The sequence below is a fragment of the Falco naumanni genome, chromosome 9, assembly GCF_017639655.2.
Source record: "Falco naumanni isolate bFalNau1 chromosome 9, bFalNau1.pat, whole genome shotgun sequence".
Classification (NCBI taxonomy): Eukaryota; Metazoa; Chordata; class Aves; order Falconiformes; family Falconidae; genus Falco; species Falco naumanni.
Genome location: NC_054062.1, coordinates 33864808 through 33892614, shown reverse-complemented (window position 1 = coordinate 33892614; position 27807 = coordinate 33864808). Strand labels below are relative to the sequence as shown.

General features: G+C 54.0%; 1 protein-coding gene across 1 annotated transcript; it reads right to left on the bottom strand.

Annotated features, from left to right (window-relative positions):
- Window positions 1-986: 986 nt before the first annotated feature.
- PALD1 (phosphatase domain containing paladin 1) lies at window positions 987-23643 on the bottom strand. The gene is made up of 20 exons (XM_040607025.1): window positions 23510-23643; window positions 15614-15811; window positions 15377-15479; window positions 15015-15194; window positions 14777-14941; window positions 14482-14642; window positions 14238-14313; window positions 13437-13585; window positions 13255-13351; window positions 13041-13145; window positions 10182-10277; window positions 9841-9975; window positions 9100-9216; window positions 8834-9013; window positions 7910-8107; window positions 7398-7538; window positions 6865-6936; window positions 6539-6679; window positions 3091-3246; window positions 987-1312 (listed from the first exon to the last, which is right to left on the bottom strand). Exons 2-20 carry the CDS (start codon window positions 15796-15798, stop codon window positions 1163-1165), a joined length of 2607 nt encoding a protein of 868 aa, XP_040462959.1. The 5' UTR covers window positions 15799-15811; window positions 23510-23643; the 3' UTR covers window positions 987-1162.
- Window positions 23644-27807: the final 4164 nt, after the last annotated feature.

Genomic DNA, 27807 nt, shown 5'->3' with positions numbered 1-27807 from the left:
AGTCAAAAAAACCAAGGGGACCCTTGGGAACTGGGGCTCTCACAGACACAGCAGAAACCAACCCAATGTTTAAGAAAAAGCATCCCTTGCTATTTAAAAATGTTATTTTTCTTTCCGCCCTCCACCTTTGAATTTCTGCTGCCTGTGCCTCCCGCCACTGGCAGCAGATGAAAGCAGCTGCTGGGAGAGATGGAGCATGTGCTCCTGCTTTTGTGCTTCCCATCCTGTTTTATCATCCCTCCATCCGGGCTCCCGCCCATACCAGAGACTCCCCCATCGCCCCTCGGCTGCCAGGCTCCTCTCCCCCCCTGCTGCGAGGGAAGGGGGGGCATTGGAAACCTCATTTGCATCTTGTTTTGATTAAGTTTATTTTTCACTCTTCCGTTTCTCCATTCCTTAAAAAAAATAAATCCCTACATTAATTACGATTTTAAGTCTACTCTTTGCTGAACAGCATCCCCTTGGCACTGAAAAGACATGTCAGGTGGGGGGCAGTGGGGACTCCCAAATCTGACACCATGGCCCTTTCCCCCAGCTGCATCCTCAATTTAAAAAGTTGGGGAAAGAGCAACAAAGATGCTCAAACCTTAAAAATATCCAGGTCTGCAGTGACCCAAGATCTCCACAACTCCTAATCTAGGCTACAAGTGTTTATGGCTCCAAGTATACATACATACACACACAGGGAGCCATAAAAAGATATCTCTGTGTGTGCATGTATATATAGTTTTATATATATGCATATATATGTGTGTATGTATATTTGTGTATCTGTGCATCTATATATACACATGGGTATATAAATATATATATATATGTGTGTGCATATGCCACACTGGTTTAGGGAGAAAGTTAAGATGATCTCAAAATATCTGGCACAATTCCGTGCATCCACCAACTTCAGATGCACCAACTTCATCTCAGCATTTCAGAACCACTTTTTCCATTACACCCCACTCACAATTAAGCACTTGCCTAAAAGGATCGATTTTTAATTTACAGTATTTTTATTGCGTCCAAAAGAACACCAGAAATTCTCCCGTTCTAAGGCAGTTTCAGGGCTCACCCCTCCCTCCCCACACCCCCAGTTTTTGGGAAAAGAGCCTTTTTCCTTTGCCCCCCCGCCCAAGAAAGCAGTAGGGGGCTCCCCCCCACCCTGATCCTAAATGAAGTCCCCACGGAAAGGGCGGGAGGTACCCCCCTGCGCCTGCCAGCGGCCCCTCAGCGTGCACAGGGGCTTGCCCTCCAGGCTCTCCAGCTCGGGGAAGCCCAGCTGGTTCAGGACCTCGTAGACCCCAGCCACCGATGCCACCTGAAAGCCGAGAAAGAAGAGATATTTAACTCACCCAGCATCCTCAGGATGCTTTTGCCACTTCCCAGGTGAAGATGCACAGGGAAGGTCCCCAGCATCTCCCCACATCCAGGTACCTCCCAGCCCACAGCCCCCCAGCTTTCTTCCAGCTACGGTTTATACATTTTATAAGCTGCTTCCTTGCTGCTGGGGTCAGCCGTCACAAGGTTTGTTGGCTTTGGCACCCTTCTGCCAAAAAGCTACAATGGTGCCTTGTTTTTGCTAAAAATGCAGGGATTATGCAGCGGGAAGGGGTGCTTTTGGGGTCAAAGGCTCCTTACATCTGCAGGTTGGGTGTGTTTCCCCGCCTCTGGCAAACGGGGGGACAGGGGGGCAGATGTAAACCCATGCAGGAAAGAAAGATGCAGTGTGAACGATGCACTTAAACCCATGCACCCAGCATCCAGCCAGCAGCAAGTATCACACATCTCCAGGAAACGATGGTCCAGTCCCAACCACCGCCTCCTGCCACGCTATGCAAACACCAGCATAGCCGGGATGCCACGCCGGGGTGGGCACCCCCACACACACACTTCTCGCTGTGGCCCGTTCCAGGGAGATGGGGCAGGGGGGACAGTGAGCAGAGCTGGCAGCCACCACTTTCATCTCCCGCCTGGCAGATCAAACATGCCAATACGAATTAGCGGTGCTGGCAGAAGCAAGCAAAGGGATGAGGTTTTTCCCACAAAAGGCAGGCACTGCTCACTTAGCACTGTGCAAACCCAGGGAGAGAAAAACTAATCCCTGCATCATAGTAGAAGTAAATAATAAAAATAAATTAAATAATGAATTAAATTAAATAACAACATAAATAAAATGCAGTAATAAAATAATAATAAATAAGTATAGAACATAATACTAACATAATTAAAATTGCCACGTCCCCATCTTTCCCTTCTCTCCTTTTACTCTCCTCTCATGCAGAATAAGCCCCCAGGTAGCAGCACACCCACACTCCATGTCCCCCATCACTTGCACCACCTCCAAAGTCCTTTTTTTAAGTCTGAAGCATCTTTCTGCTGCAGAAAGCAGAAAGCAAACCCCCTCAATGCTTGCATAGGAAGCGACATGCCCCAAGTAAATCCAGCACCTATATCCCCCCTGAGCAGGAAATATGGATAATCTGGGGTCTCTCACCCCACCCTCCAAATCCATTTTTTCAGCTGGCTCCCAGTTCCCTTGAATGCCCAGTGTCACCATCCCCATCCTCCTGGGCTCTCCCATCCCCTGTGCCACCTGCCCCAGCCAGGCAAGGCAAAGTGGACCTCCTTTAATTACTCTTTCCTTTCACTCTTCTGACCTGTTTGGCTGGGGTATTGTATTTTTAATCTGCTGCAAAGAGACCAGATGTGGTTTGGGTGCAAGGAGAGCCAGCCAAGCTAATGAAGCCAGAGAGGGGCCCCGAGCAGGGTTGGCTGGTGGCCTCCCAGCCCCAGATGCTGCAATCACAGACAGCAGATCAAAATAAAACCCTGGGAAACTCAAAAGAGGACAAAAAGGGCAGGTTTGGAGTGGGAGAGCACCTCATCCATGTGGTAGGGTGCCACCCATCCCCAGTGACCCGCCTGGTTTTCCATGACAGCCACCAGCCTAGTGATATGGGAGCTCGCCCAGAGTGATGCTCCCAACAACCATATGGAAATCATATATAAAATGAAGATGGGGGTCGTCTTCTTAGCACCCTGTAAATATGAGGCTGAGTGAGGTCTTGCTGGCGGCTTAGACAGGGAAAGCCTCACCTCACGCATCCAGAGGCTGAAGGGCCGCTGCCAGGAGTCCTTCTTCTCAAGATGCAGGTAGGCGTTGAAGAGGATCAGGTAGATATAGCGCTCCAGGTACTGCAGGCTCCTCAGCTGCAGTGTCCGCATCTCCTTCTCATCCTTGCCTGACTTCCCCTGGAAGGAGCAAGAGACTGGCTGAGATGCCTGTGGTACCCGCTTCGGGTGAGCATCTGAGAGGCAGCTCCTGTACCCAGTCCTCATCCACCATCCTGCTTGCCATCCCACATGACAAGTTTGGTGGTGAAGGACCCACAAGGACCTCTTGCCCAAGGGAAAAGCTACGTATGCCACTGCACACCAGCCCTCCGACCCCATTATCCCCCTGAGGAGCCCAGCCCAGCCCGCAGCCTCCTCCCTGCCTCTAGCCAAGGAGGGGGGACAACTTTGGGGACAAAAATAAAGCAAATCCTTCCAGCCCACTCCTGCTGTGGCTTGGCAGTCCGGGCTGTTATTACCTTGTGGTCTCCAGCATATAAAAACTTCCTCTTTACCGTGCAGACCTCAAAAATAGATGAGGGATTGCTAAATGTGGGGGGGGGGGGTGTGTGTGCAGGAGCCAGGAATAGTTGCCCAGGTGCAAACTGTACCCAAAACCATGAGCTCCAGGACAGCAAAGCACTTCCCCAGGGCAAAAAAATCTGTCCCCTTCCAGCATTCCCCAGTCAGATTCAGCCGCTCCCACTGGAGAAGGAGAGGCCATGGCAGCCACCCAGCACCCTGCTCTGAGGTTGGTGGCCATCACACCTTCTATTACTATTTTTTATATATGTATAATTAATTATTATTATAGCTGTTATTTTAAGAACAGATGAGCCCTGCAGTGATGCCCCTTCCAAAAATTAATAAATAGAGAATAAACAGCCAGATGGCATAAGAGCCCTAATCCCACAGCCAATCCCACTGTGAACCCCGCAGACCATCCCAAAGAGCAGCAATTCCTTCTTCCAGTGCCAGCACCAATCCACCCTGAGGGACAAGCCCGCTCTGCTTTCTCTAGGTTCTTCCCCAGCCACTCGTTGCCACAGCATACAAACGTTTCCACCTGTGGGCTTTGAAAATTAGGGTTTGCCCAAGCCACCTGCACCCCAATGTGTGGCAGCACCAGGCAAGTGGTTCTGCCCTTGGAAAAGGTGTCTCCTCCACACGTGTGCACCAGTATTTGTAGAGAGCAGATCCTATTATCCTATTATTTATCATGTTATTAGACTATCCTATTTTTTTTACTGTATTATCCAATTATTTATCATTTTATTATACTTTCCTATTTCTTGTTTATTGTATTATCCTATTATTTACCATTTTCTTACATGCTCCTATTTTTTCCTCCCAGTTCGGGGCGGGAAGGGGCAGGAACAAATCAGAGCAAGTACCAGAGCACCTGTTCCTTCCCTCCTGCTTGCCCTAACCTGGCAAAGCATCTCCCAGTAGGCTCCCAAAACTACAAAGCAGTGTCAGCCCTGGGTGCACAGCATCCACTGCACGATGCTGCTGGTTTACCCAAACGCCGCATTTCTCTAAACATAACCACAGGTTAATTAAAAGTCCATTAGGGCAATGCCTATAATATACAATTCCCATAATTCTCTTCTTCAAACTGCCTGTCACTGGGGAAAAAATAAAAATAAATAAAAATTATAGCATTTGCATGTGCCTTCCCCCAGCCCAGCAAAATCCAACGGGATGGATGGAGCAGCCAAAAGGGAAATGCAAAATGCAGGCAGTGACAAAAGGCTCTTCCTAGGGCAGAGGGTGCAGGGGAAGCGGATGACTCCCTCCTTATCTTGCTTTCCCACCGGGCTGCCAGGGAGAGTTGGATACAGCTGGCCCGGAAACAGGACACAGCCCAGGAACACCCATGTGCTGGTCCTGACTGTCAAGCGCCGGGAAGAGGGGCAAGGAGGTCACGGGAATTGTCTTCTGAAAAAAACCACACCAGGAGCCACCAGGTGAGCCTGCCCTGCCAGGGTCTTCCTCCTGGGACCCCCAAGGCTGAGTGTAGAGGCAGGAGTCAGCAGCAAGGCAGGGGATCATTCTGGGTCACCAGAGAGCATAATTAAATCCATAAGCAGGCAGCCACTCATTTAGCACGGGAGTTTTTAGTTCTGCAGCAGCAAAGGATGCAATAAAGTAGGTGAGACTTTCCACCAACTACGTGGCTACCCCCTCGTAATACATAAAGAGGAGGAAAATAACATAAAATTACTTATTCCAAATAATTTCACAGTAGCTACTGCTGCAAATAGTTGGGTCCCCAGTGATTTGTCCCACAGAGCTCAGGTTTTCTCTCCTAGCCTCTCACCCGCCCTTAAAAATTCAATAGGACCCCACCAACCAGAAGATAAATGCCTGGGGAGCAACGGATGTTACCGGGTGATTGAGTGCTTTGGTTTTAATTCCCCCAGTCAATCGTTTGCAGCCATTAATTGAAAACACAGGTCAATGGCAGCTGTGGGCAAGAGCTGCAGCAAGGCATCACTGGTGGGGACATTGTGCAAACCATCCCAGGCAGGGACAACGCCGAGCCCCAAGCCCCAAGCTCAGCCTTTCCAAGGCCCCATGAAACAGTTGCACAGTTTTAAAAAAAAAACCAACCAAATTAATAAAAATTACCCCTTCTCCCCTCCATCAGCCCCACAGCCATGTAAAACCAGGCTGCGTCCCACAGGCTCAGCCAGCAACAGGATGCCTCCTGTAGGGGCATGGATGGGTGCCTTCCCGAGGATGGGTCCCTTCCCGAGGATGGGTCCCTTCCCGAGGATGGGTGCCTTCCCGAGGATGGGTGCCTTCCCGAGGATGAGTCCCTTCCCGAGGATGGGTGCCCTCCCGAGGATGAGTCCCTTCCCGAGGACGGGTCCCTTCCCGAGGACGGGTCCCTTCCCGAGCTCGAAGGAGCCAGAGGAGCCTTCGGGACTGGGAGGGAGCAGGACGGACCAGCCCTGCCCTCTGCCGGCTGCACACTGCTGGACAGGCGGGATGCGGGCCGGTGCCAGATGGGAGGGATGCTGAGTGGGATGCAAGATGGCACCTGACAGGCAGGATGCTAGGTGGGATACAGGATGCTGAGTGGGATGTAGGATGGCACCCGATAGGCAGGATGCTGGCACCAGATAGGCAGGATGCTGGCTGGGATGTGGGATGGTGCAGGGCACAGGACTGGGACAGATAGGTAGGATGCTGGCCACGATGTGGGATGGCAGCAGACAGGCAGGATGCTGGCTGGGATGCCAGCTAGGATGCAGGATGGCATCAGACAGGTGGGTGGCATGTGGGACAGCACTGAGTGACCATAACTGAAAAAGCCCTAGCACCTCTCTGGTGACAGGCCAGAAAGCTTCAGCCCAAGAAAACATCCAGCTTCACAGAGCCCTGCTGCACCCTCTGGGACTGGGGAAGAGGGCATGCTCACCTGTCGGTAGGTGCAGATAATTATTTCTCGGAGATGGTAGTGCATGGGTGTCATAGTCTCGCTGACAGTGTCCAGGGCCATGTCCACCTCCTTTTTCATCCGGTGACCATCTGGCAGAAGCTGGACTACCTTCATCACCACCTGGAGCACGGAAAGAAGCAGCTGGGGTTTCACCAGGTGCCTCCTCACCTTGACCTCACTGCTCCCTCCCTGCCTGGGAGAGGACATGGCCCCTCCAAACAAGCAGCTGTGGCTACTAAGGTAGCAATGAGCGGGCTCAGAGGAGGACCTCTAAAACAGAGTCTGACCAGAGCCCAAGGACTCACCTCAAACTCCCCTTTAGTATATTTGGCATCAGGCACGCTCACAATTTCCTCCTCGCTCATCTCGGGGATGCCCTAGGGTGGTCAGAGAAGGCTGGGCCATTAGAGTCTGCACAGCCCCAGCACAGATGCCCAACGGCTGAGCAGAAATGCAGACCCTGAACGCAACCCACCGGGACCCCAGGCATCCTCCACCTTCCTTCTACCTGGACAGAGAAGACCCCACCATCCGCTCTGCAAGGTGAGACCCACATCTCTCCTGCCCTTAACCCTTCATCCTGAGGTAGGAGCTCTCAGGCAGGAACAGGGTAAAGGCTCACCAGGGATGCACCCACACTTCTCCTAGAGCTCGCTGGGGGCTAGGCATAGCAAGAGGCCAACATACCGGCGTCCACCCCCCACAGCACACCCTGGTCCTCCCCACACTCCTTTTCACCCTCCTGTTGTGCAACAGCTGCTGCAAGCTGTACTGAACTTCCCCAGCAGCCCCCACTCCAGCCTGACCCCCAGAGATAGCTGCAGATCCCAGTACACACATTGAAGTGCCAGAGGGTGAGGACAGCGATGACCATGGCCACGGTGGTCCTGCCCCGGCCACTGGAGCAGTTGAACACAAAGGCTGCCCGTGAGTCCTCAGCCAGGGCACTCTTCATTGCCTCCAGAAGCCGGTCAAAGTCCTGCCAGGGGCAAAACCAGTGGGTTTTTATGGGTGCAACCCACTGTGGGTCAGCACAGACTGCCCACCTCCCTTCCCCACCATGGGATCCCCCTCGTCCTACGCCCTCCAGGCTAAAATCCCTGGCTCCTTGCTGACGGATCCAGCCCAGCAGCCTTCCTTCCATCTCTGGCCAGCTAAAGGCACCCAGGGTCTCCACGCAAGCAATCTCCCAGGAGATCCTCCCTGCCCCAGCAAGCACCCTGCACCGAGCCTGGGCACACCACCATAGTCCCAGGGCTGGGTGGCACTGAGCACCCAAGTGATATTGACCCCAGAGCAGGAGGAATGGCTTAGGAAGGAGACAGCAGCACCATGCCATCCCTGGGGTACCTGCTCCTTGGGAGCGCAGAAGTCGGGTATGGGGATGCGGCGGTAGGTCAGCCCCTGGCAGGCATTCTTCTGCTGGCTGAATATCTCCTGTGTGGTCAGGCAGCTCTTGAACATCTTCATCTGCTTCTCCACCTCCAGGTACACCTCCAGCCACTTCTGGCACTTCAGCAGGTCGCCCTTCAGGGTAGCCTCTAGTTTCTGCAGAGGACAGAGAAACCCTAACTATAAGACCTGCTCCTCTTAATTTTTTCGGGATTTCAATCATTTTCTCTTAGATGCAGGCTGACACCCCTCTCAAACACACCACATCCAACCCAAAACCTCACACTGGTTCCTGGCCACTTGCTTCTGCCCAGGACCACGGTCCCCACTGTGCTTGATGGGAGCCCCAGGAGCATCATTTCCCACTGCCTCAGGCAGCTCCTCCCCACAGCCATAATGCTGCTTGCAGCCAAGCTCCTCCACTGCCTATCTCCTCTGGAAACCCAGCTGGAAACATCTGCTCTCCTTTCCCCGAGTGCCTTTTACCCTCACTTTCAAGCCACACTATAAATTCTTCGGGGGAGGATCTCCTCTTTGCTCTGCCTTTGCAAACTCTTACACAGTGACAGCGAAGTCAGAACTCCTCCTTTATTTTTGCAGTACAATAAAGAGCCAGTTGACCACTTGGTTTGGATCAGCTGGGCTGTCTCCAGCCTCCATCAGACATGGGAGCGCATGAGCCAAGCATGGCACCTGATAAAACTGCTGCCCCATATTGCCAAAAGAAAAAAAAAAAACCAAACAAGCAGCCCTGGGGGATGAGTGACTATCAGAGCCTGCAGACATTGCCCACAAGGGCTCCTGGGAAGGGGAGATCAGACCTTCATGGACAGGCAGGAACCCCTGCTGCACCCAGCATCTCCGCAGCGGGCAGGAGCTCACCTCCAGCTGCTGGGGCGAGGCAGCAGGCACGGGGATCAGCTCCTCAAGGTGCCCAGGCTCCCGCAGCGTATAGACCTGCTCATTGCCCTCCAGGACTGCTTCTTCCCGGAGGTTGATCCAGACGATGTGGGCGTGCTTCCTCTTGGCATCCGTCAGGTACCGCAGGACGCTCCCCAGGGTCTAGGGAAAGGAGTAGGCAACAGTGATGGGAGGGCTGGGACCCTGTTGCAGCTGAACCTGCATGCCATGGGATGCATGCCCCTCACCTTGGAGCTGGGCTGCGCAGTCCCATAGACGGGCATCTTGGGCACCCGTCGGAAGTTGGCCACGCTCATCTCCTTGGCAGTGCTCAGCACGTCTGGGCAGAAGCGCTCATCTGCCACCTGCAGCGGAGCAGAGCCTGGACAAGGGGTGCACCTCCAGCATTGAATGTGCCCCCTCCCACTTATGGGTTTGCATGGGGGTTCCCAGCACACCACCACCTCTCACCCATGGTCCCTGCTCAGGTGAGTCCCCAAACCCTTCCAACACCAGCAAGCCAGGGCTCAAAGCCGGATGACATATTTCAAAGGTAGGAGATGCTCTTCTTGCAGCAAGACCATACCAAAGCAGCAGCAAACCACCAACAGCTCTGGCCTCCTTCACCCCACCACAGCCAAGGACCACCAAGAAACATGAAGCTGCAACTAGGCTAGCATCTTAGGCTCACAGCATTGGGTGCTCCAGCATCCCAGTACCCTGGGTCTGCAGGGCCAAACAAATCCATGCGCACAAGGGGTCTCTGGCCATATGCCCATCCTTGCCAAGGGTGCCAGCATGACACAGACCCAAGACATCAACGCAGACCTGGAGACCCCAAGACTCAACACCTGCCCTACAACAGGGAAACCTCTTGCTTCTCCCACCCCACCAAACCTTTTTGAGGGCAAGCATCCCAGGAAGGTGCCGTTCCCAAGGGACAGTGAAGAGCCATCAGCCCCATCCCTACATCCAGGGTGGGTACTCACCAGCACTCGCGTGCCCCTGGTGATGAGGTCACCGGTGACTGTGAGCTCCGACAAGTTCATCTCTGCCTGCAGCCGGTAGAGCTCGGGGTGCCGGCACATCCACCTGCTGAAGCTGAGGGCAAAGCCCAGGGGGTACTGCCGGCGGGGGGCCGGGGAGGGATGTGCCGTCAGCCTGGGCTCACACCCCCTGCTCAATGCAACCCACGACCCCACTGAAAAAACCTGCATTTGCTTGGGAAACTCAGAGGTAAAGACCCCTTCCCTCCCACCACATAGGAAAGCCAAAAAAAAAAACAAAGGAGGGCTTTTTGGGTTGGGGGGTTGGTTGGTTGTTTTTTTACCTGCTCATGAAGGTAGTAGTTGAAAGCAATCAAGTAGAAATAGCGCTCGAGGCTCTGCAAAGTCCTCTGAAGGAAATACTCTTTGGTGCTGCTCCCCTGAAAGCAAAAGCAGGCGGGATTCGTGGTGCCCAGTGCCAACCAGTCCTGCAGCCCCAAGCAGACCAGGAGGCTGGGGAAAGCCCTACACACACTTGTCCGCAGCTGGCTTAGAAGAGAGACAAGCAAGCAGCGAACAGGCCAGAGGCATTTTTTCATGGAGCAATTTTGAGGGGGGATGAGGGGCAGAAATGCCATTTAAGCCATTCAGGTTTTTTGTGTGCTCATGCTAATTTCACTAAGCTATTTGTTTGGAAAGAAACCACTTCTCAGTGAGACCAGGGCCAGGGAAACTACAAAACCTAATTTGGAACATAGTTTTTTGATACGTTTTTTTTTTTTCCCTCATGAAACATTTCAAGTTTTCCATATTAAATGATGCTTAAAGACATAAATTCACATTTCAGCTCAAAAACCCCCTTGCCTTTAGCCCAAGGACACACCGGGAGTGGTTCCAACCAGACCCAAGGGGCATTGCTGTCCTAGGGAGATACGGTGCCTAGACGCTAAAGGGAGACTCAGACCCAAGGGGAGGGGGTTGGTTAATACAAGGTCCTGCTCCCACCCCAGCCACCTCTGTAGCCTTCGGTCAAGATGCTCAGGTGGCAGCATCCCTGGGGAGAGAGGTTGCTGTGCCAGCAGTGCCATAGGTAGGGATGTGGGGAGCCTGCCAGAGACATCACCTTCCAGCCCTACACTCCAGATAATGTGCAGAAGCATCTTGCTGCCTATGTAGCTGGCTTCAAGCAAGTTCTCATCTTCATCATTACCTCCCCAAACCAGGTGCATGCCCCAGCACAGCTATCTCCTCAAGGTGACGCAAGCTCAAACTCTCAGGATTTTCCATAACTCAGCAACCACCCCCATGCTGCCTCAGGGCAGGGGTTTGTACATCTGAGCATCCCATCCAACAAATTAACCTGCAACACTGGCACTAGCAAATGATTACCCAGTATGGGATCCACGAGCATCCCTGGAGAGCCCATCAGAACCCCCTCCCCCAGGTATAATGGAAAATCCTCTAAGACAGAGCTGTGTACGTACAAGGATTGGCTTCGTAAGCAAGGTTTGCGCATCTGACATTACATGGCTGACTCATGAATATTTACTTGTTCTCCACAAGAGAAATCCAGCCTGCTGTCATTTATCAAGAGGCAGGGCAGCGGGCTTTGCTCAGGAAACTCAAAACAACGCCTGTAAGGATGGAGCAGTGCTGGGTTTGACAGCAGAGCAGTGCTTCTCCCCAGGCACTCAGGTTCTTGCAATAAAAACCAGCCCTGTGCTCTCACCCAAGGTAAATCTGTTAATAATCCCCTCAAATAGGCTTTTGATGAAAAGGAAGATGATCCTCTCACATTTCAGCCATGGAGAGCTGGGTACTGTGGGGTCCAGCAGTGGCTCAGCATCCCACACCCAGATGCACCTACCCCTGCATCACCATCGCCTGAGGACTTAGATCTCTGCTTTTGCCTCCCAACACAGAGCAGAAACCCACAGTCCAGGGTGACATCATTCATCCGTGCCCAGAAAAGCCTTTCCTCTTCCCAAAATCAAGCAGGGCTCCACAGCTCACCCTGATACCACCTGCAGTCCCTCCAGCCCTACCAAGCTCAGGCTGGTTTTTTGATGGCTGAGCATCAGCCTCTCTACCCTCCTCATCCTCCCCCCTACCCCAGCACATTTTCCTGGCTCTTTGCCATTGTTTAAACCTGCTCTCACTCCACACAGACTTCAAATAAACACTCCTCATAGCTAATTTATGGCGGTCCCCCAGCAATTTGTTTCCCCGGTTGACGATGACATAGAGCAGCCTTTCCCCCATGGGGAAAAGTTGGGGGCAAAGCTTCAAGGCAGCAGGAAAATCCCCTGCCCCATGCCTAAGCTTCTCTCACTATACAAGAGAGCACCTACCATCACACAAGCAGCACCAAAAATACCCAAATCCACCCTAAAAGGAGACCCGGGGGATAAAATTTGTGGTTTGCCACTGAACACCAAAAAAGTGACAGTTAAATGCTTTCTTTTCCCATCACTTAATTATTTTCGTGCTGTTTTTCTGCTCCAGACTATTTGCTTTGGCTGCACAGCACCTGTTTTTAGATTGCCCTTTACAGCCAGCCCCAGCACTTCCACTCCACATTCAGCATTTAAATGGGAAAATTACTCTCCAAAGAGGTTGAGATGGGGCAGCACTTCCATCTAAGCATCCTCCCTCCCTCGCCTGGGTGAGGGACCCCGTTGGACAGGGGAGATCACAGCTTTCCAGCACCGAAAACCACGCTTGATGACTTTCCAAAACGAAGGGGGAGGGAAAATCTACAGATAGAAAAGCTTCACCTTCATTGACTATATTTGCAGGAAAGCCTCTAAGCAACAATCCCTCCCAGCTCCTGAGGACTTTTACCAGCCAGGCTGGTATCAATTTTCCAATTCTAGAGCTGACAAAACCAGGGCATGGGATATTATTTGCCCCTGAGGTCATCTACCAGAAGCAGCAGTGAAGCCCAAAACAGCCAGCTTTCCCCCAAATCCCAGCCTACTCTGTTTTATGGCTTTTAAAAAACTGGGGGGAGAAAAAAAAAAGAAAAAAAAAAAAAAGAGAAGCTCCACAACCTTTCAGGTTTCATGTTGCTGGGAAAATTCCAGCTCACAGGAAGCTTCAGATTTCCAGAATTTACATTCTTCTCATCCCCACGCAAGAACAGCTTGATAAATTACCCCATACAGGTGGCTTGCATCTGAGCAATCCTCTAATTAATGTACCTGGATCTGATAGTCCTCCCCAATCCCTTCCAACTTCTTCTTGTACTCGTAGATGGCTTCCTTCATGTCGTGCATCTCCGAGCAGGACACGATGGCACCATCCACCTTGTGAGGAGCAAGCAGAAAGCCACTCAGCGAGCCCCAGACTGGGGGGACACACCGACCTCACCCCCACCCACCCACTCTGCCAGGGGTTTTGACGGCACCCCCTTACCTCCTCGACTATCTGCTGGCCTTTGGGGACCATATCGATGAAGGTCTGGATGACCCGAAGCCTGTCCCTGGGAGATGTTTTAGGTGGGTGGGGGAGGCTGGAGTAGGAGAAGAAAGAGATCAAACCAGCCCCAGGGGCACGCGCATCCCACCCACCCCAGCCCCAGGGGCTGCCCCTCTTACTCGGGCTTCTGGGAAGCTCCTCGGTGGTGGTGGAGGACAAGTGTGCCCATGGCCATGGCCAGGTTGGTCCTGCCCACGCCGGTCTGGCAGCCAAAGAGCAGCGCTGGTGGGGGTCTGCCAGGGTCCCGCAGCAGTAGGCTGGGGCTCTCCTAGGAGGGAGGGACAGAGGGATGAGGACCACAGGGACATCCAAGAGAGCCACATCTGCCACTGCAATGGCCAGGGTGGAAGTGATGGCCCTGCCCAAGCACGGAGGGGTGGGTGGCACCTCCCCTTTGCTCAGGGGACAGTGTGGATGGACAAGGACAGCACAATGGGCAGTCCACCCACTGCATTCCCTTGCCCTGTGCCCTCTCCAGCCACTGGCAGATGTTGGCTTGTCCACTCCACTAGAGCTTCCCACCACCAGTCCCCAAGCCACTGAGATTTCATCTCCCAGGCTGAAATAAAAAAGAGAAGCCCCACCATCAAAAGCCTTTGCAACAATTCCAGCTAATTTCTCCCAAACCTATTCAGGGAAGAGCCACCTGCGCAGGGATGCTGGGAAGTGGAGAGGGATGGCCACCTCCAGTCAGGGGTACAGACAAGCAGCTGGACAACACAGACCTCTCCAGCAGGGTCTACAGCAATGGGAATGGGATGCCACCACAGACACAGGCACCCTCTAATAGGCAGTGTAAAGCCAAAACCAGAAGATGCTCTCAGGGAGTCATGCTCCCAGACATGGCGCGCTTGCTCAGGCACACGAGCAAATCGCAACCCAACACGGCCCCATGGACCAGGCGCTTTTCCTTGGCTCACCCTGAGGAAGTGGATGAAAGCGTCGAACTGCTCCTCCAAAGGGGCTCCCTCAGCGGGCAGGGGCAGCCGGTGGTACCTGCCGGGCACGGGGACAGCCCTTGTTAGGGGGAAGGGGCCACTGCGGGGGGTCGTCCCTACCGCAGTGGAAGACATGTGGCTTAAGAGGGTATTAAGAGCCCAGCTTGCAAAAGCAAAACCACCAACTACACATGAGGAGGAGGAAAAGGAGGAGGAATGGCAGCACCTGTAGGAGGGCAGGAGGAAGATGGGTCTGCGGTAGACCTCCTCCATCACCTGGATGTCCTCCTCACACTGCACCCGCACGGTGTGGGGCTCGTCCCGCAAGCACTCAATGTCGTTGTAGACATAGTAGACGCTCTCACTCAGCTGCGCGAAGTCATGGATCTAGCAGAGATGTGGACCTCCGTCAAAACCCACAGGACTCCCACCACCTCAGCAACCCCTCCACTTATCTTTCAGCCGGGGATGCATGGACCCCGTTACTGCTGTGGTCATGACCCCCTCCCATCCCACCTCACCTCCTTGCGGATGGCCAGCTCCAGGCTCTCTGCCCGCAGCCCACGCTGCAGACACTGGAGGTTCTCATGCAGATTCTCCTTGCCCCGGGGGGTGTAGGACACAAAGTCCCCCTCCAACTGCAGGAAGACCACGGGCTCCTCGCGCACGCAGAAGAAGATGCACTCCTGCAAAGAGGGGGATAGGTTGCCCAAAGGTTCTCCTGCCTTTTTCCACCCCAGTTTCCACCCTCCCACCAACCTTGTGGCCCCCTCTCTGCAGCTTCTGCAGCACCAGCTTGAAGCCGTTGAGGCTGGGTTGCCCCATGCCGAACACGGCGTAACCTCCTTTGGCTTGTCGGAAATTGGGAGCGCCGCAGCTGCCGGTAGTGTTCAAGACGTCTAATTTGCCATATACATCCCTGACCATGAAATATTTTCCCTGCAAAACAAGATGGGCAGAGAGGAGATGGGGAATAAGTGGATTTGAGCAAGCGGGCTTGAACGCAGCTGGGAAGAAAAGGTGACTTTTCTTGGTGATCTTCAAAATTAGCCGCAAAAAACTCTGAGGTCTCCAAACCCCAGGCTGAAATGGGTTCGGCATGGGGTGGCGGTGATGCTCACCTGCACAAGGTAGTGTTCCAGCATGGTCTCAGAAATGCGTCCCACCGTGTAGTTGGCCTTCAGCAGGTCATCGTGGATCTGAAACTCCTCCCTGCAGTTGTACCTGTAAAAGCCACATGCGGGTTGGCAGAAGAAAAATTAACGGCATAGGTACAGATTAGATAAAAAAGCAGTATTTAGGGAAGAGAGTTCAGAAAAATAACGGTCTGGAGCTGCAAGAGGCCACCAAGGACTTACGTGATGACCACGGGTGCCACCTTGTTGGTGATGATGGACTTGGCCTTGCTGTTGTGGAGCCCCAGGGTCTGGAAGGAGTGGATGCTGAGGGAGCGCTGGTCCTCCATGCTGCCGTCACCCGGCACCCTGCTCTCCAGGGGGGATGCCGAGACTGCCTGCTGTGCCGCGCTGGCGGTTGTACCCATAATCCGCGGGCGGCTGTGCCGGGGCGAGGCGGCAGCGACCGCGGGGAAAAACAAGGAGGGAGGGAGAGGGAGGAGGAATTTTTTTTTTCAGCTGCTCCTGGTTTGGGAAGGGAAAATCTTGGGCAGGAGCAGGGCACCCCCCCGCCAACAGCCGGTGAGGAGAGGCCCGTTTGGGAAGAAGCGCTAAGCCAGCCCTTTCCCTCCCGATGCTGCAAAGGGCTTTCTTCCTCTCTGCCTGCCTGCCATGCGGCGCTCTCCGTCAGGGAGGGTCTGGACCCAGAGCAGCCAAAAGTGGGGCTGAGGAGGTCAGGGGGAAGGCAAAATGCTGGATCTGGCCCCTAAAACCTGCTGAGTCAGCAGATGGCACTGAGGAAGGACACAGTGGCACAGCTCTTGGACTCATCCTCCACTTTCCCAGCACCTGTAACTCGCTCCAGGGTCCTTCTCCACACAGAAAATGCTTGAACAGCAAGTAAATATTACTAAATATTTAGTAATTTAGGAGCTGCCCAGTGTGCTTGGAGCAGCGAGCAAAGCTCAGGGAGGTTGCTCCCAGGTCCAGGCTGTGCATGTGTGTGCATGCACACACACGTGTTGATGCACACGCAAGCAAAGGAGGAGCCACAGGGTAGTTGTGAAGTGCCCTCGTGATTTTGCAGCTTCAGAAGTTGTGGTCAGCAGCAAAGAGGAAAGGTGTCCCCCACGCAGCAATAAATAATCCTGCAGTCCTGGCAAAGCCACTTGATTGCACCGGAGGCATCAGGAGCCTTGAGGCAGCGGGATGAGAGATTTCCTCCAGCTATTAACGAGCAAATCTGAGAGCTGCCTTTAAAGCAGCCGGTTATTCCCACACTGCAGGAGCACCCTCTCCCCTAGGGCAGGTGGGGACCCCAAAAGCAGACTCCCCCATCCCCAAGGAGCTCATCCCTATATGAGGATGAAAGCAAAAGGGCCAGCCCAGGGCGGGGGAACTGGCGGTGGCCAGGAGCATCCTGCCACACTTGACCGGTCCAGGACAATGCGCCGACTGTTTGCGCCAGCCAGGGCCGGATCCTGGTAACCAAATGAAGCAAGAGATGGCAAGGGGGTAGCCTGGAAAAAACCCAAAACTCTGCCCACCCCTACCAAAATGGTCCCAAATAAAATCTCCTTTGTACTGATGCTACATGGGGAAAAACCCTGGCAGCATCCAAAGGGAGACAGTACCTGCTCGGTGGCAATGCACAGCGCTGGGAAACCCGGGGTAGCTTTAACCCAGTCCTACAAATGCCTTTGCAGCTGCTTCTGCTGCCTTGCAAGCAGGACAGGATCAGCCCCTTACTGCAGTCCCAGGGAATGCGATGCCCCCAGCAGCTGCAAATGCTTCAAGGGGGGGAAAAGCCTCCGGAAAATGTGCTATTTTGAGACACCTGTGCCCCAGCATAGATTTTCCCCTCCTCCCCATCTTCCTTCCCTGCTCCACAGAGAACTTGTTGCTCTACCGTGTATTTTCTGCACCATTAGGCAGCCTGGCTTCTTTTACACATAAGAGAAGGGGAAAAAAATCCCAGCTGTTTCAGACTAGTGCCATTTCTCCAAGTCCCCTTATGTGTTTCTTTCACATAAACACTGTCAGGGCAAAAATAAAGAAAAAAGAAAAGAAAAAAAAATAGGGAGGTTTCAAGTATTTCAGAGCAGGCGCTCGTGGCTTTGGAGAGCTCAGCCAGCAAGCAGGAGGGGGGCATTCAGCCAGGATGCTTTTTTTCCTTATTTTGCTCAGAATTGGTGCATCTTTTCAAAAGCAGTTGGCACAGCCCAACAAGCTGTACCAATCCCTCTGGGTTTGCTCCAGCATCCCCATGCTGGGGGATGGAGACTCACCCCCCAGCCTGCAGGCAGGCACAGGCAGATGCTGTATTTCCTCCATCCTTTACCCCTGCTGCAGTCACCCACCTTCACCGTAGATCCCCCCCGTGTTTTTTTTTTTCCTCAACAAACCACACCAGCAAATAATAGACATAAAAGACACCAGGCAGATTTGGAAATGGTCTTTCAAACCACAAAATGAATGGAGAGAGGAAATCACATTACAGTTGCTTTCCCCTGCTTGGCTGGGCAGGCAAAAGCAAGCATCTTCTAGAAAAGCACCAAAATTACCCAAAATGTGTGCTCCGGGCAACCATGGGAACCGCTCTAAAAAGGCAAGGGAAGAGAGAAGCACTGCTTATCCATCTGGGAGCAGCTATTTACTGGTACTGCTGCATCTGACAGGAGTGGGAGGGCTTACACCCTCCCAGTGCCCAAGCTGGGACACAAAATGGGGTGGGTAGGGAAGCAAAACCCTGTCCCAGGAAACAAGATAAAATGATCTTGCCTGAAAACTCTCCCAAATATAGCTGGTGGCTGCACCGAGAAAAGATGCAATGGAGCCACCATCACAGGCCAGCCAAGGTGGGGCAGGAGCCCAGGGACCAGCCCACCAAAGGGCTCTGGATTAGCCCAAGTATCAGGTGGTTTTCCCCAACAGTTGAACACAGTTAGCAAACACTAAGCAGGTGCTTAGGCAGGCAACTTATCCTTAAAAAAAAGCTTCTTTTTTTTTTTTTTTAATTTAACCTGTTTTTTAAAGAACCCCACAGCACCCAACATCCCAGCCTGATGTTAAGATCTGTGTTATTCCCAAAAAATCAGTCAAGCTGGTGGGGCTTTGCCCTGTTTCCATGCCACTACAAGAAGTTAGGAGTCTCAGATGCAATTCACATGGATCTTACAATGGCATTAGCCATCAGCTCCGACAAGTCAGTTTTGAGCATCCCTTCTCTTGCGTGATGCTGTATTTAAGGGTTTCCGTTCTAGGGAAAAGGATGCAGAGACAAACCCCCCTGCACAGCATCCTTGCCTCCTGCCTGCATCTTCTCCCCAAGGCAAGGGGCGCAGGGACAAACCCCCAAAATACTCACCCAGCCAGCTCATCCCCTCACAGGCACTCAACAAGCCTATTCTCACAGACCTAAAAGCCAAGCCTGAGATAAATGGTGGACGTGGCTTGTCAACAAAGAGCTCATTTTCTCCCCAGCCACAAAAAGGACCGACACCCTGCAAGAGCGCATCCCAACCAAACAAACCAGCACTGTTCTCCAGGTGTTTTGCTTAAATTCAAAGCCTCAGCGGCCACCGGTTAATTATTGCTGCTGCCTAACAAGAAAGCAGAGCTTCTGGTAAGCAATGTATAGATGCTTCCCTTCCCCTGCAGACCTCCCAAGATCTGCCAAGCCCAGGCTGGGTAGGGAACCCTGGAAAAGCCACAGGTAGCATCAGGATGCTGCTTGAGCATCCTGAGAGATGATGCATGGGTTCTGCGGCCTCTTCCCCCTTAAGTCACGATTATGTACAGTGCTCAGCCCCCACCTCACAAAGCTGCTCCTCTCCCCCGCCGTCCTGCACAGGGGTTATTCCCATGCCCAAGGACCTGGCGAGGACTCAAAGCTGGAGCAAACAATGGACTAAATATAGTGGGAGGTGGCTGGGCTGCAGCTGCAGGATGCATCTGCCCTGGCTGCCGCACTGAGGAGGAAGCGTGCACTTGCCTGGCTGCCTCATTGTCAGCGGGAAATAAATCAAATAAATCTCCCTCCATGCATCCTCAGGTTATTTTATAGGTTTTTTAAATAAAGCACAAAGCCCTTTGGGAAGCAGCAGCAATTGCAGCAGCATCCTAACACATCCATCCCTCCCTTGGTGTGGGGCAGCCCCAGCAGCTTTTCGGCACTGAGCCGGCATGGATGAAACCTCGAGGGACCGGAGGGCACCCGGCACCACTGATCCAAGCAGGGAGGCAGGAAACACCGCAGTGGCCAGCAGGAAGCCCCAGCGCTGCCGCAGGGGCATCACCGAAACCTGGAGGAAGCACTGGAGCCAAGCCTCCTGCCCCGGCGTGCTCTTTAACCCTCTTTTTCAAAAAACAGTGAAAATAAAACAACACACAAACATCAAGCCTTTTGCCAGGGGAGCCTGTGTGGGTTGGGAGATAGCCCGGAGCAGACGCTGCACGGAACTGAGCTCCTGTTGTTCCAGGTGATGCCAGAAAAAAGCAGCTCAGCTTATTAAAAACAACATAAAAAAAAAAAAAAGGTGAGAAATAACATGTTAAGCCATGGTTTCTCTGAAATGTATCGTTTGCCCACCAAGGTGCAAGGGCAAAGGTGAAATAAGGCAAGGAAATAACACAACCCAAAATGCTTTAAACCAACCCAAAAGCGCTTTGCAATAGGGAGGAAAAGGCTCTGGAGAGCCAACTTTGTAGCAGACAGCTCTGGTTTTACAAGCCTTGATTGCTTTATTATTATTTTTAAACAAGCAAAAGCAAACAGCCTCCATTCTCATCAGCTCCAGGCTCCTTGGAGAGCCAGCACTGACAGCCAGAAGTATAACTAAATAACCAGCATTTCCTAGAAAGTACTGAGGTATTTCTCAATCAGGCTGAGACTGGTGCTGCCGATCCCCTACACACCCTGTGCTCCACCACCAGCACCTGCCAAGGAGAAGGGAAAAGCATCAGTGCGATGCCTTCCCCCAAATCCAAGTGGGAGCACCAGAATAATGAGGACTTCATGCTTCACACCCCCTTCCCGACGCACTTCTGCCTTTTGGCAGAAAACTGAGGGCCACATCCCTGTCCTCCACATGCCCAACCCACCTTTAGTTCCTTCGTTTAAAAGTCCTTACCCTGAAGTCAAGGAAAGCTGTTTGAGATAAGGAGGGGGGGGGTGGAGAAAAAGAAGGCATCCAGGCACATCCAGCCACTGATGGAAAGGATGCTGGTACCCACTGGGAGGTACCAGGAGTGGTACCTGGGCTGCAGCTCTTGCTCCCAAACCTGGTTTGCAGTGAATTATTGATCAGTAGCATCAAACCTTTATTGAGAAGCAAAGCCCAGGTGACGCACAGGAGGAATTAAGATATAAAGGTGTCTCATCAGCAGGACATGGCTTTTCCAGATGAGCCACCTCAACTTTGCAAAAAACCCACCTATAACAGCTAAAACCAGCCCTAGTACAGGATGCCCTTTGGACGAGCAGCTATCGTATGCACACTCTCTCCTCCAAAAAAACTCCTTTACTTTTTTAAAGACCCCTGGCAGGTCCTCTCGCATATCACACCGGTCCCTGAGGTGCTGATTCACAGCCCAGAGGCGAGAGGCAGCTCACAGCACGCAGGAGACACTCCGGCTGCCTGCTATTGAAGTGAGGGGTTTTATCAATGAGCATCAATGGGAAGAGGAACAAAGCCCTGATTTGCAAGCGCCAGCACTGCCAGTAGTGCCATCAGCTCACTGCCAGTGGTTTCAAGGTCTGCAAGCATGCTTACTGAAGAGTTTCATTTCAGTGGTGCAACAACAACAAAAAAGCCATATGGGTTGGAGATAAAGGCCGGAGGCATCTCGAAAGAGAGGACCGACCTGTGGAGGAAGAGGAGGTTTCCTCCGACACCAAATACTCCCCAACTCACCAGGAAGCACCACAGCACCACGCCCAAACCTGCTCTGCCAAATTTTTCACCCTGTGCCATTTCCACCTCCTCCTGCAGGTTTTGCAGCGTGACCCCACGCTGGATGGCAGCAGAGGGGGTCCCCCACTGGGGACCCGGGGGTGGCACCCATGGCACAGTACCCCGCTCCCAACCCCGGGAGGCTCAGTGCCATGACCAGCCTGACCAGGGCGTTTCGGGAAGGCGAGGGCTATGATTTTGTGCTATTCATAGCTAACCACCGGCTCCCCTCCCGACGGGGAGGGCTGGCGGAGCAACAGGACGGCTCCATTTACACGAGGCTGCTTTTCAAAGCCATCAAAGCCAGGCTGCTGCAGGCCACACCTTTTGCAAGACAAGCGGCACCTTATGCGCACCAGCACCCGCCGTCGCACGCGCCTCTGCACGCTCTCCGCGGTTTGCATGCGGTTTGCATGCGGTAGTGCACGGGGCTCGCTCTCCCGGGCTCTCTTCTCCCCCACCCTGCTCTCTTAAATAGTGAAATCAAGCAAATCCCTGGGGGTATTTGTTCACAACGGAGACCTGCCGGTTATTTTTAGGCTCCGTGTCATTCGTGCAAAGACATAATCACTTCCTGCCTTCCAGGAAGGAAATGTCCCACCACCGCTGCCTGCATGCCTGCCTGCTCCCTCCTCAGGCAATGCCTGCCCGGCTCCCAGCCCACCCAACCCAAAAAACCCACTGCCTCTCCATCCCGGAGGGAGTTAACAACCAGGACGCAGCCTGGGATGTCACAAGTGCCAAGGTCCAAAGCTCTGCAGGGAGAAGAGGGGGGTGTTCACCTCCCAGCGCCGAGTGATGCGGCAGGGAAAGGGTAGAGGAAGAGGTCCGGAAAAGTCCAGCAGCCATAGGAAATGCAGCCTGGACACAGTTTCTGAAAGTTTTCAGCCCTGACAGCTACAGATGCTGGGCAGCAGCTCAGCAAGAGCAGGCAGCCTTTCCTCATAGAACATCCTCCTCATCCTGGCTCTGCCCGGGCACATCAGCAAGTGTGACCCCATCCTACATGGGGGTGGGAGCCCACCAGGCTCTGCGATGTACCTGGCACGCACATGCCAGTGGAAAACCCATTAAGTGATCCCAGGTTTCCTGCTCCTCCTGAGCTCCCCAAATGGAAGGCTGCAGAGCCAAACCCCAGACCAGGATGCTCCCCAAGCATGGAAGGGACTGCAGTTACATCTGCTCCTCTTCCTCCTCCATCTTCATCCTCCAGCAAGGAGCCATCCCACAGTTCCCCACTTCAGAGCCTGCTACCCAGATGGCTTTTGGGGGTATAAGGGAGGCAACCAAGGGATGCAAACCCTAAAACTCACTTTGGGGCACTCCAACCGCAGCGAGCACGGCTGGCACCGCACGGCAGACTGCCGCACTGGGCTCAGCGCCTGGGTCAGCCGCCTGCGGGGCCGGCTTCCAGGCAGCAAGAGGGAGGAAAAAGCCCCTTTTAAATAGCAAACAGGACTGCAAAGGCGCAAGAGCTGGGAGGACGCCGCGGGGCGGATGCTGGGCCTCACAACTAGTTACCCGTCTATTTTCTAGAGGTTTGAAGCACTGAGGTGGCTGCAGAGACACCCTCCTCGCCGGAGCTTGGGCACCTCATGACCATGCTGCGGGGTTTGTGTTCCTGGGGCACATTAAAGCTCCCTCCCATCGCCCCCCACCTTGGCTCTGGGACGAGGGGACCCCTGCCCAGCAAGCACCCCGGGCCCCGCGGGAGGAGGCTGCTCCCAGCAGCACCATCCGCCCCGCCCGCCCCCGAGCAACCCCCGAGCGCTGGGAGGTGGGGGGTACCCCCGAGCTGCCGCCCGGCTCCAAGCCGATACCCCACGGCTGAGTCTTCCCCCTCCATCCCCCTCCCCACGCAGCCGGCTGGGAAACGACACCCCCTCCCACCTCCAGGAGTGGTTGAGCGGGGGAGCCGGTCGCAGGAGAAGGCGGGGGATGCCCGGGCCCAGAGTGTTGGGGGGGGTCCCTGGTCCCGGGGGTGGGGGGATGCCCGATCCCGGAGCGGGAAGAGGATGCCCGGCGCCGGGAGTGGGGGGAGGATGCCCGGCGCCGGGCCGGGGGGGGCGGAGGATGCCCGGCCCCGAGTGGAGGAGGGGGGGATGCCCGGCCCCGGGTGGAGGAGGGGGGGGATGCCCGGCCCCGGAGGGATGTGAGATGTCCGGCCCCGGGGACAGCGCGGTACCTGGCGGCGGCTCCTGGCTCAGCTCCCGCGCCGGGCTGGCCGCGCCGTCGGGCGCCCCATGGGGGCGGCGGGAGCGCGGTGGCGGGAGCGCAGCCCCGCGGCCGCCCCGACCGCCGGAGCCTCGGCGGGGGGAGGGGGCGGGGGCGGAGGAGGGGCAGCGCTGCCGCTCGGCCCCGCGCCGCGCCCCCGGCGGCCCAGCACCGCCCCCCCCCCCGGGACAGCCCCCGGGCCCGCCCCGCCGCGCTGCCCCCGCACGTCGCACCCCGCACGGCCGCCACGGCCGCAGCACCGGCGCCCTTAGGGACCCCTGGCGTGCGGCATCCACCCCCCGGAGAGCCCCTGGCATGCAGCATCCCCCGGCCACAGCACTCATCCCCTTGGGGACCCCCTGGCACCCACCACCCGTGCTCTCAGGGGCTCCATGGCATATTCCATCCACCAGCCACAGCGCCCATCCCCTTGGGGACCCCCTGGCACACAGAAGCCACAGCACCCATCCCCTCAGGGACTCCCAGCACACAGCATCTCGCAGCCACGCTGATCCTTCACATCCCTTCCTGGCGTCAGCCCCCTGGGACAGACAGCAGCCTAGCAGATGCCACCACCCCAGCCAGGTTCAGAAGGACAACAGCATTTTTGGCAACGTCAAGGCACCGCCTGCACCTCTCAAAGCCACAAAGCCCTTTTCCTTTGCAGAAATGGAAGAGGAGGGAGGGATGCGTGCAGTGGAGGCCAGAGTGAGGGATGCTACTGGATCCAGGCTAGGTGTGAAATGCCTGCCGGGAGCCCCTGCTCCCCTGCTTTACCATGCCAGGGGGGACTGCTCCCCGAAACTCACACAGGGAAAGTAAAGGTCCAGCACTAGCTCCTGCAAGCACTCAGCACAAGTGTTAAAAGCAGGCTGAGATCTGAACAGAGGAATCTGTTAACTTTAAGCCTCCTTGCAGCCTGCTGGTGATGGACACCCCCCCTACCCTGCCCAGCCCCAGTTCATCTCCTCTCCCCGTTATTGTTGGACAGCCAGGTCCCAGGGCTCTTAACCACAGGTAGGGCGGGAAGCAGCTGCTCTAAGCAGGGCTGGATACACAGCACCCCTTTCACAGACCCAAACACTGCCTGGCCTGAGCAAGCCATCTGCAGAGCCTCCACGCTTGGTCTTGTGTGAGGCTTTCAGGGCATGATGGAGAGGGTGTAGACCTGGAGGCAACTTCTGAAATATCAGGGTAACTCCAGTCCCCCTCTCAGAGCAATCCCTCCTTGACTGGGCCAGTCAGGCATTTGGGGAAATAAGGCTGCTGCCCCCGCAGCGGCTCCCCAGTACATAAAGGCACCGTGGTGGGCTCTTGCAATGGCTCTGCCGGTCCAGCATCAAGCTCTGCTCATCTTCTGCTGGTTTCAGTCACAGCACAGAAGAAAGCCACGAGATGACTTCAGTCTTCCCTTGATGCCAACAGGCATTGCACTTATTCCACTGTGGCAAAGATGCTATTTGAGCTAATCCATAAAACCTCAATTCCTTCTACTCCTAGCTGCCTTCCCCCATTTCATTTGGGTTGAACTCTGAGCCCTCAGAGGGTTCCATCTAGGAGGAGGACCCCAGCCTCATCTCCCTCAGAGACCCTCAACACCCCAGCACTACAGTCTTGCTTGCACCCAGCACCATCCACGGCTGCCGCACTGCTCCGTGAGGCACTGCCAAATAAATGTTTATAGGACACCAACAGGATGAAGGAAAAAGAGAAAAACAGCATTAACACATTCACCGGTGCTGGGAAGGAGGGCCAGGAATGTAAACGGAGCCTGGAGGCAGTCCGAAAATGGTAACAGCTGGAAAGCAGGGCTGGAAAGTTTGTTAATCAGGATCCTAGATACTAGCCAGGCTCCCAGCCTTTGGCTTAGCCAAAATGCCCTTTCCTGAGCTGCTCTGCTGAATTTTACAATTGAACGCCACCGGGCAGAGCCCAGCAGTCACACATGCAGACAGCAACTACTCCAGTTTAAAACTCAAATCAAGAGCTACAAATCCAACCAAAGTTTCATTCACTCTGCTGCATGTGAAATTACCCTGGTTTAGTTCATTTACAGCTCGCTAACAATTAAGAGCTTCAGTCCTAGGTTGAAATTTTACCAATTTTTTATTTTTAATTTTCTAATTTTAGCTCCCAAATCAGCATCTAGAAACTGCCCCTGCCCTGAGGAGCACATGGAAAGCCAGGGCACCCCACGCACACACACCTCACTGGAGGGGCTTTGGAAGCCAGGATTAAAAAAAAAAAAGCACCCAAAAATTCAGGAGGAAAACAGTTGTCACTCCCCTAAGCTTGACATCGCATGGGCAAAGCCAAATCCAGAACAGGGAAGCTCCCAAATGCCTCATCAGCTTTTTTTTTTTTAATTTCGCTCCTCCCCTCCATACACACGCTTCAAATTCACTAACGTTTCAGAATTAAAAAAAGAGCAACCCATGATCCACTGCTCCCATGCAGTGGTGGAAGGAAAAATGACTTATTTTTATTTTCTTTTATTTTTTAAAAAGCCTCGCTGTCCATTTCCAAGCAACACATCTTTCCGCTGGATTTTTTTGCCCCGCCAGGCTCTAGGCACCCCTTAACAGAGAATTCGGGCACAGAGCCAGAATTTGGGGAGAATACGCAGGACGGAGCAGCAGCGCAACACACATGCTCTGCACCAGCAGCGGTGCCTGCTCCGAAGAAGCAGGATTTCCTCACTGCCTTCTCCACCCCTGCTCCTACATTCCACTTTTTAACTCAGTATCAGTCTGCAGAGGAGCGCAAGAAGCAAGAGTATAGTAATAAAAACAATTTAATAATAATACTTTAATAATAACCTGGGTAACAGTGTGACGTGACAGCCCTAAGCCAGACTCCCAGCAGACCAGGGGCACTGCTGCTGCAATATGTGCCCACATCCATGGGAGGTCACGGCAGGACCACCCCGGATACCTTTGGGTACCCCCAAACCCAGGTCAGTGGCACCCTTGCCACTGCCCCCAGCTTCGCCCGTGGGACCTCAGCAGCTGTGGGTGGTTTGGGAATGCGGCATGCTGCTGTGATATTTCATGCGTGGAGTCTGCATCCCTAAGTGATGCGCACAGGGCTGGGTTGCTGGTAGTTTGCTGACACCCACAAAAATTGTGGGACCCCAGAATCCGGCTGTTGCAGCCAGCAGGAGGGGATGCCCTGCTCCCACCCATCCCACAGCACCCTTCCTACTAGGGGGGAAAAGGTTTCCGCTGCTCACAGCCCCCGCATACCAAGCAGATGGTATAAAAAAAGGCTGACTTTGCAGCTACTTGCTTTAAAACTGAATACATACATGTTACTGAAATTACAATTGTCCTGGACCAGGACAATTTGTGGCAACACACCTGCATCAGCACAGTCCCCTCCAAGGGCATGAGCCTGAGCCAGGTACCTCCAGGAGCAACAGATGGGGCAGCCAAGTCTACAGCACAGGCTGAGGGATGCAGCCAGGCCAGGGACTGGGCTTAAACGTGCTCCTGGTCACGGGAAGCCCTCAAGGATGAGACTGGGTGGGGGCTGCTAAGAAACAGTTTACATGATGGCCTTAGCTGCCCAGCTGATATTTCAGGAACTTGCCCAGCACTCACAGGGCAGGGATGGGCGCTGTGTACTGGTGTGAGCTCCTTTCAGCTTCAGCTAGAAGGGGTCACCAGGGTGGGAGTACCCCTGGGCTGGTGCAAACATGCATTTAGTAGCAACATGGGAAATTGCTGGGGGTTTGCCATTTAAGCTTGGCTTAAATTCAGGGGTTGCTTTGCATGTTTGGAGTCTGGCCTGGACACATCCCAAGCAGGACTTTCTTTGGCACCTCTCCAGTTTGATGCCCAGGTCTATATAGGCTTTAGCACGTGGTGGTGCAGGATAAATGACCAATTTGCAGCAGTTTTGTTCACGAGTACATGTACTGTGGCAAGATCAGATTTTGCTGTACATGAAATTTTGCAATCGGGTCCCGCCTTAACCCTGGGCTGTTGATTCTGGGTTTGACACTCCCCTGCTCTCTGTACACCGAGTTCCACCTGGCTAGAGGTGGGAGCTCACTCCTCATTTACTGTCCTCGGCTGGGATCCCATTTTCCCAAATTGGAAATCTGGAAAGGAACTTACCTAAAGAAATTGGGACAGGGGAACACCACCACCACCCCCCCCTTAAAATACAAAGAAAGGAGAGTTGACCCACATTTGCTCCATAGGGAAGGGAAAAAATCCCCCCTGCAGCCCGAGTCACCGTCAGAAGAAACCTGCAGCACCTCGA

Bases quoted from the DNA above. Each gene is read 5' to 3' on its own strand.
- PALD1 (XM_040607025.1), bottom strand. From the start codon at position 15,798: ATGGGTACAACCGCCAGCGCGGCACAGCAGGCAGTCTCGGCATCCCCC. The intron at 13,352-13,436 runs GTAAGAGGGGCA...CTCCTACTCCAG, and splicing joins GGAGCTTCCCAGAAGCCCGA to CCTCCCCCACCCACCTAAAA. The intron at 13,146-13,254 runs GTAAGGGGGTGC...GCTCCTCACAAG, and splicing joins GCCAGCAGATAGTCGAGGAG to GTGGATGGTGCCATCGTGTC.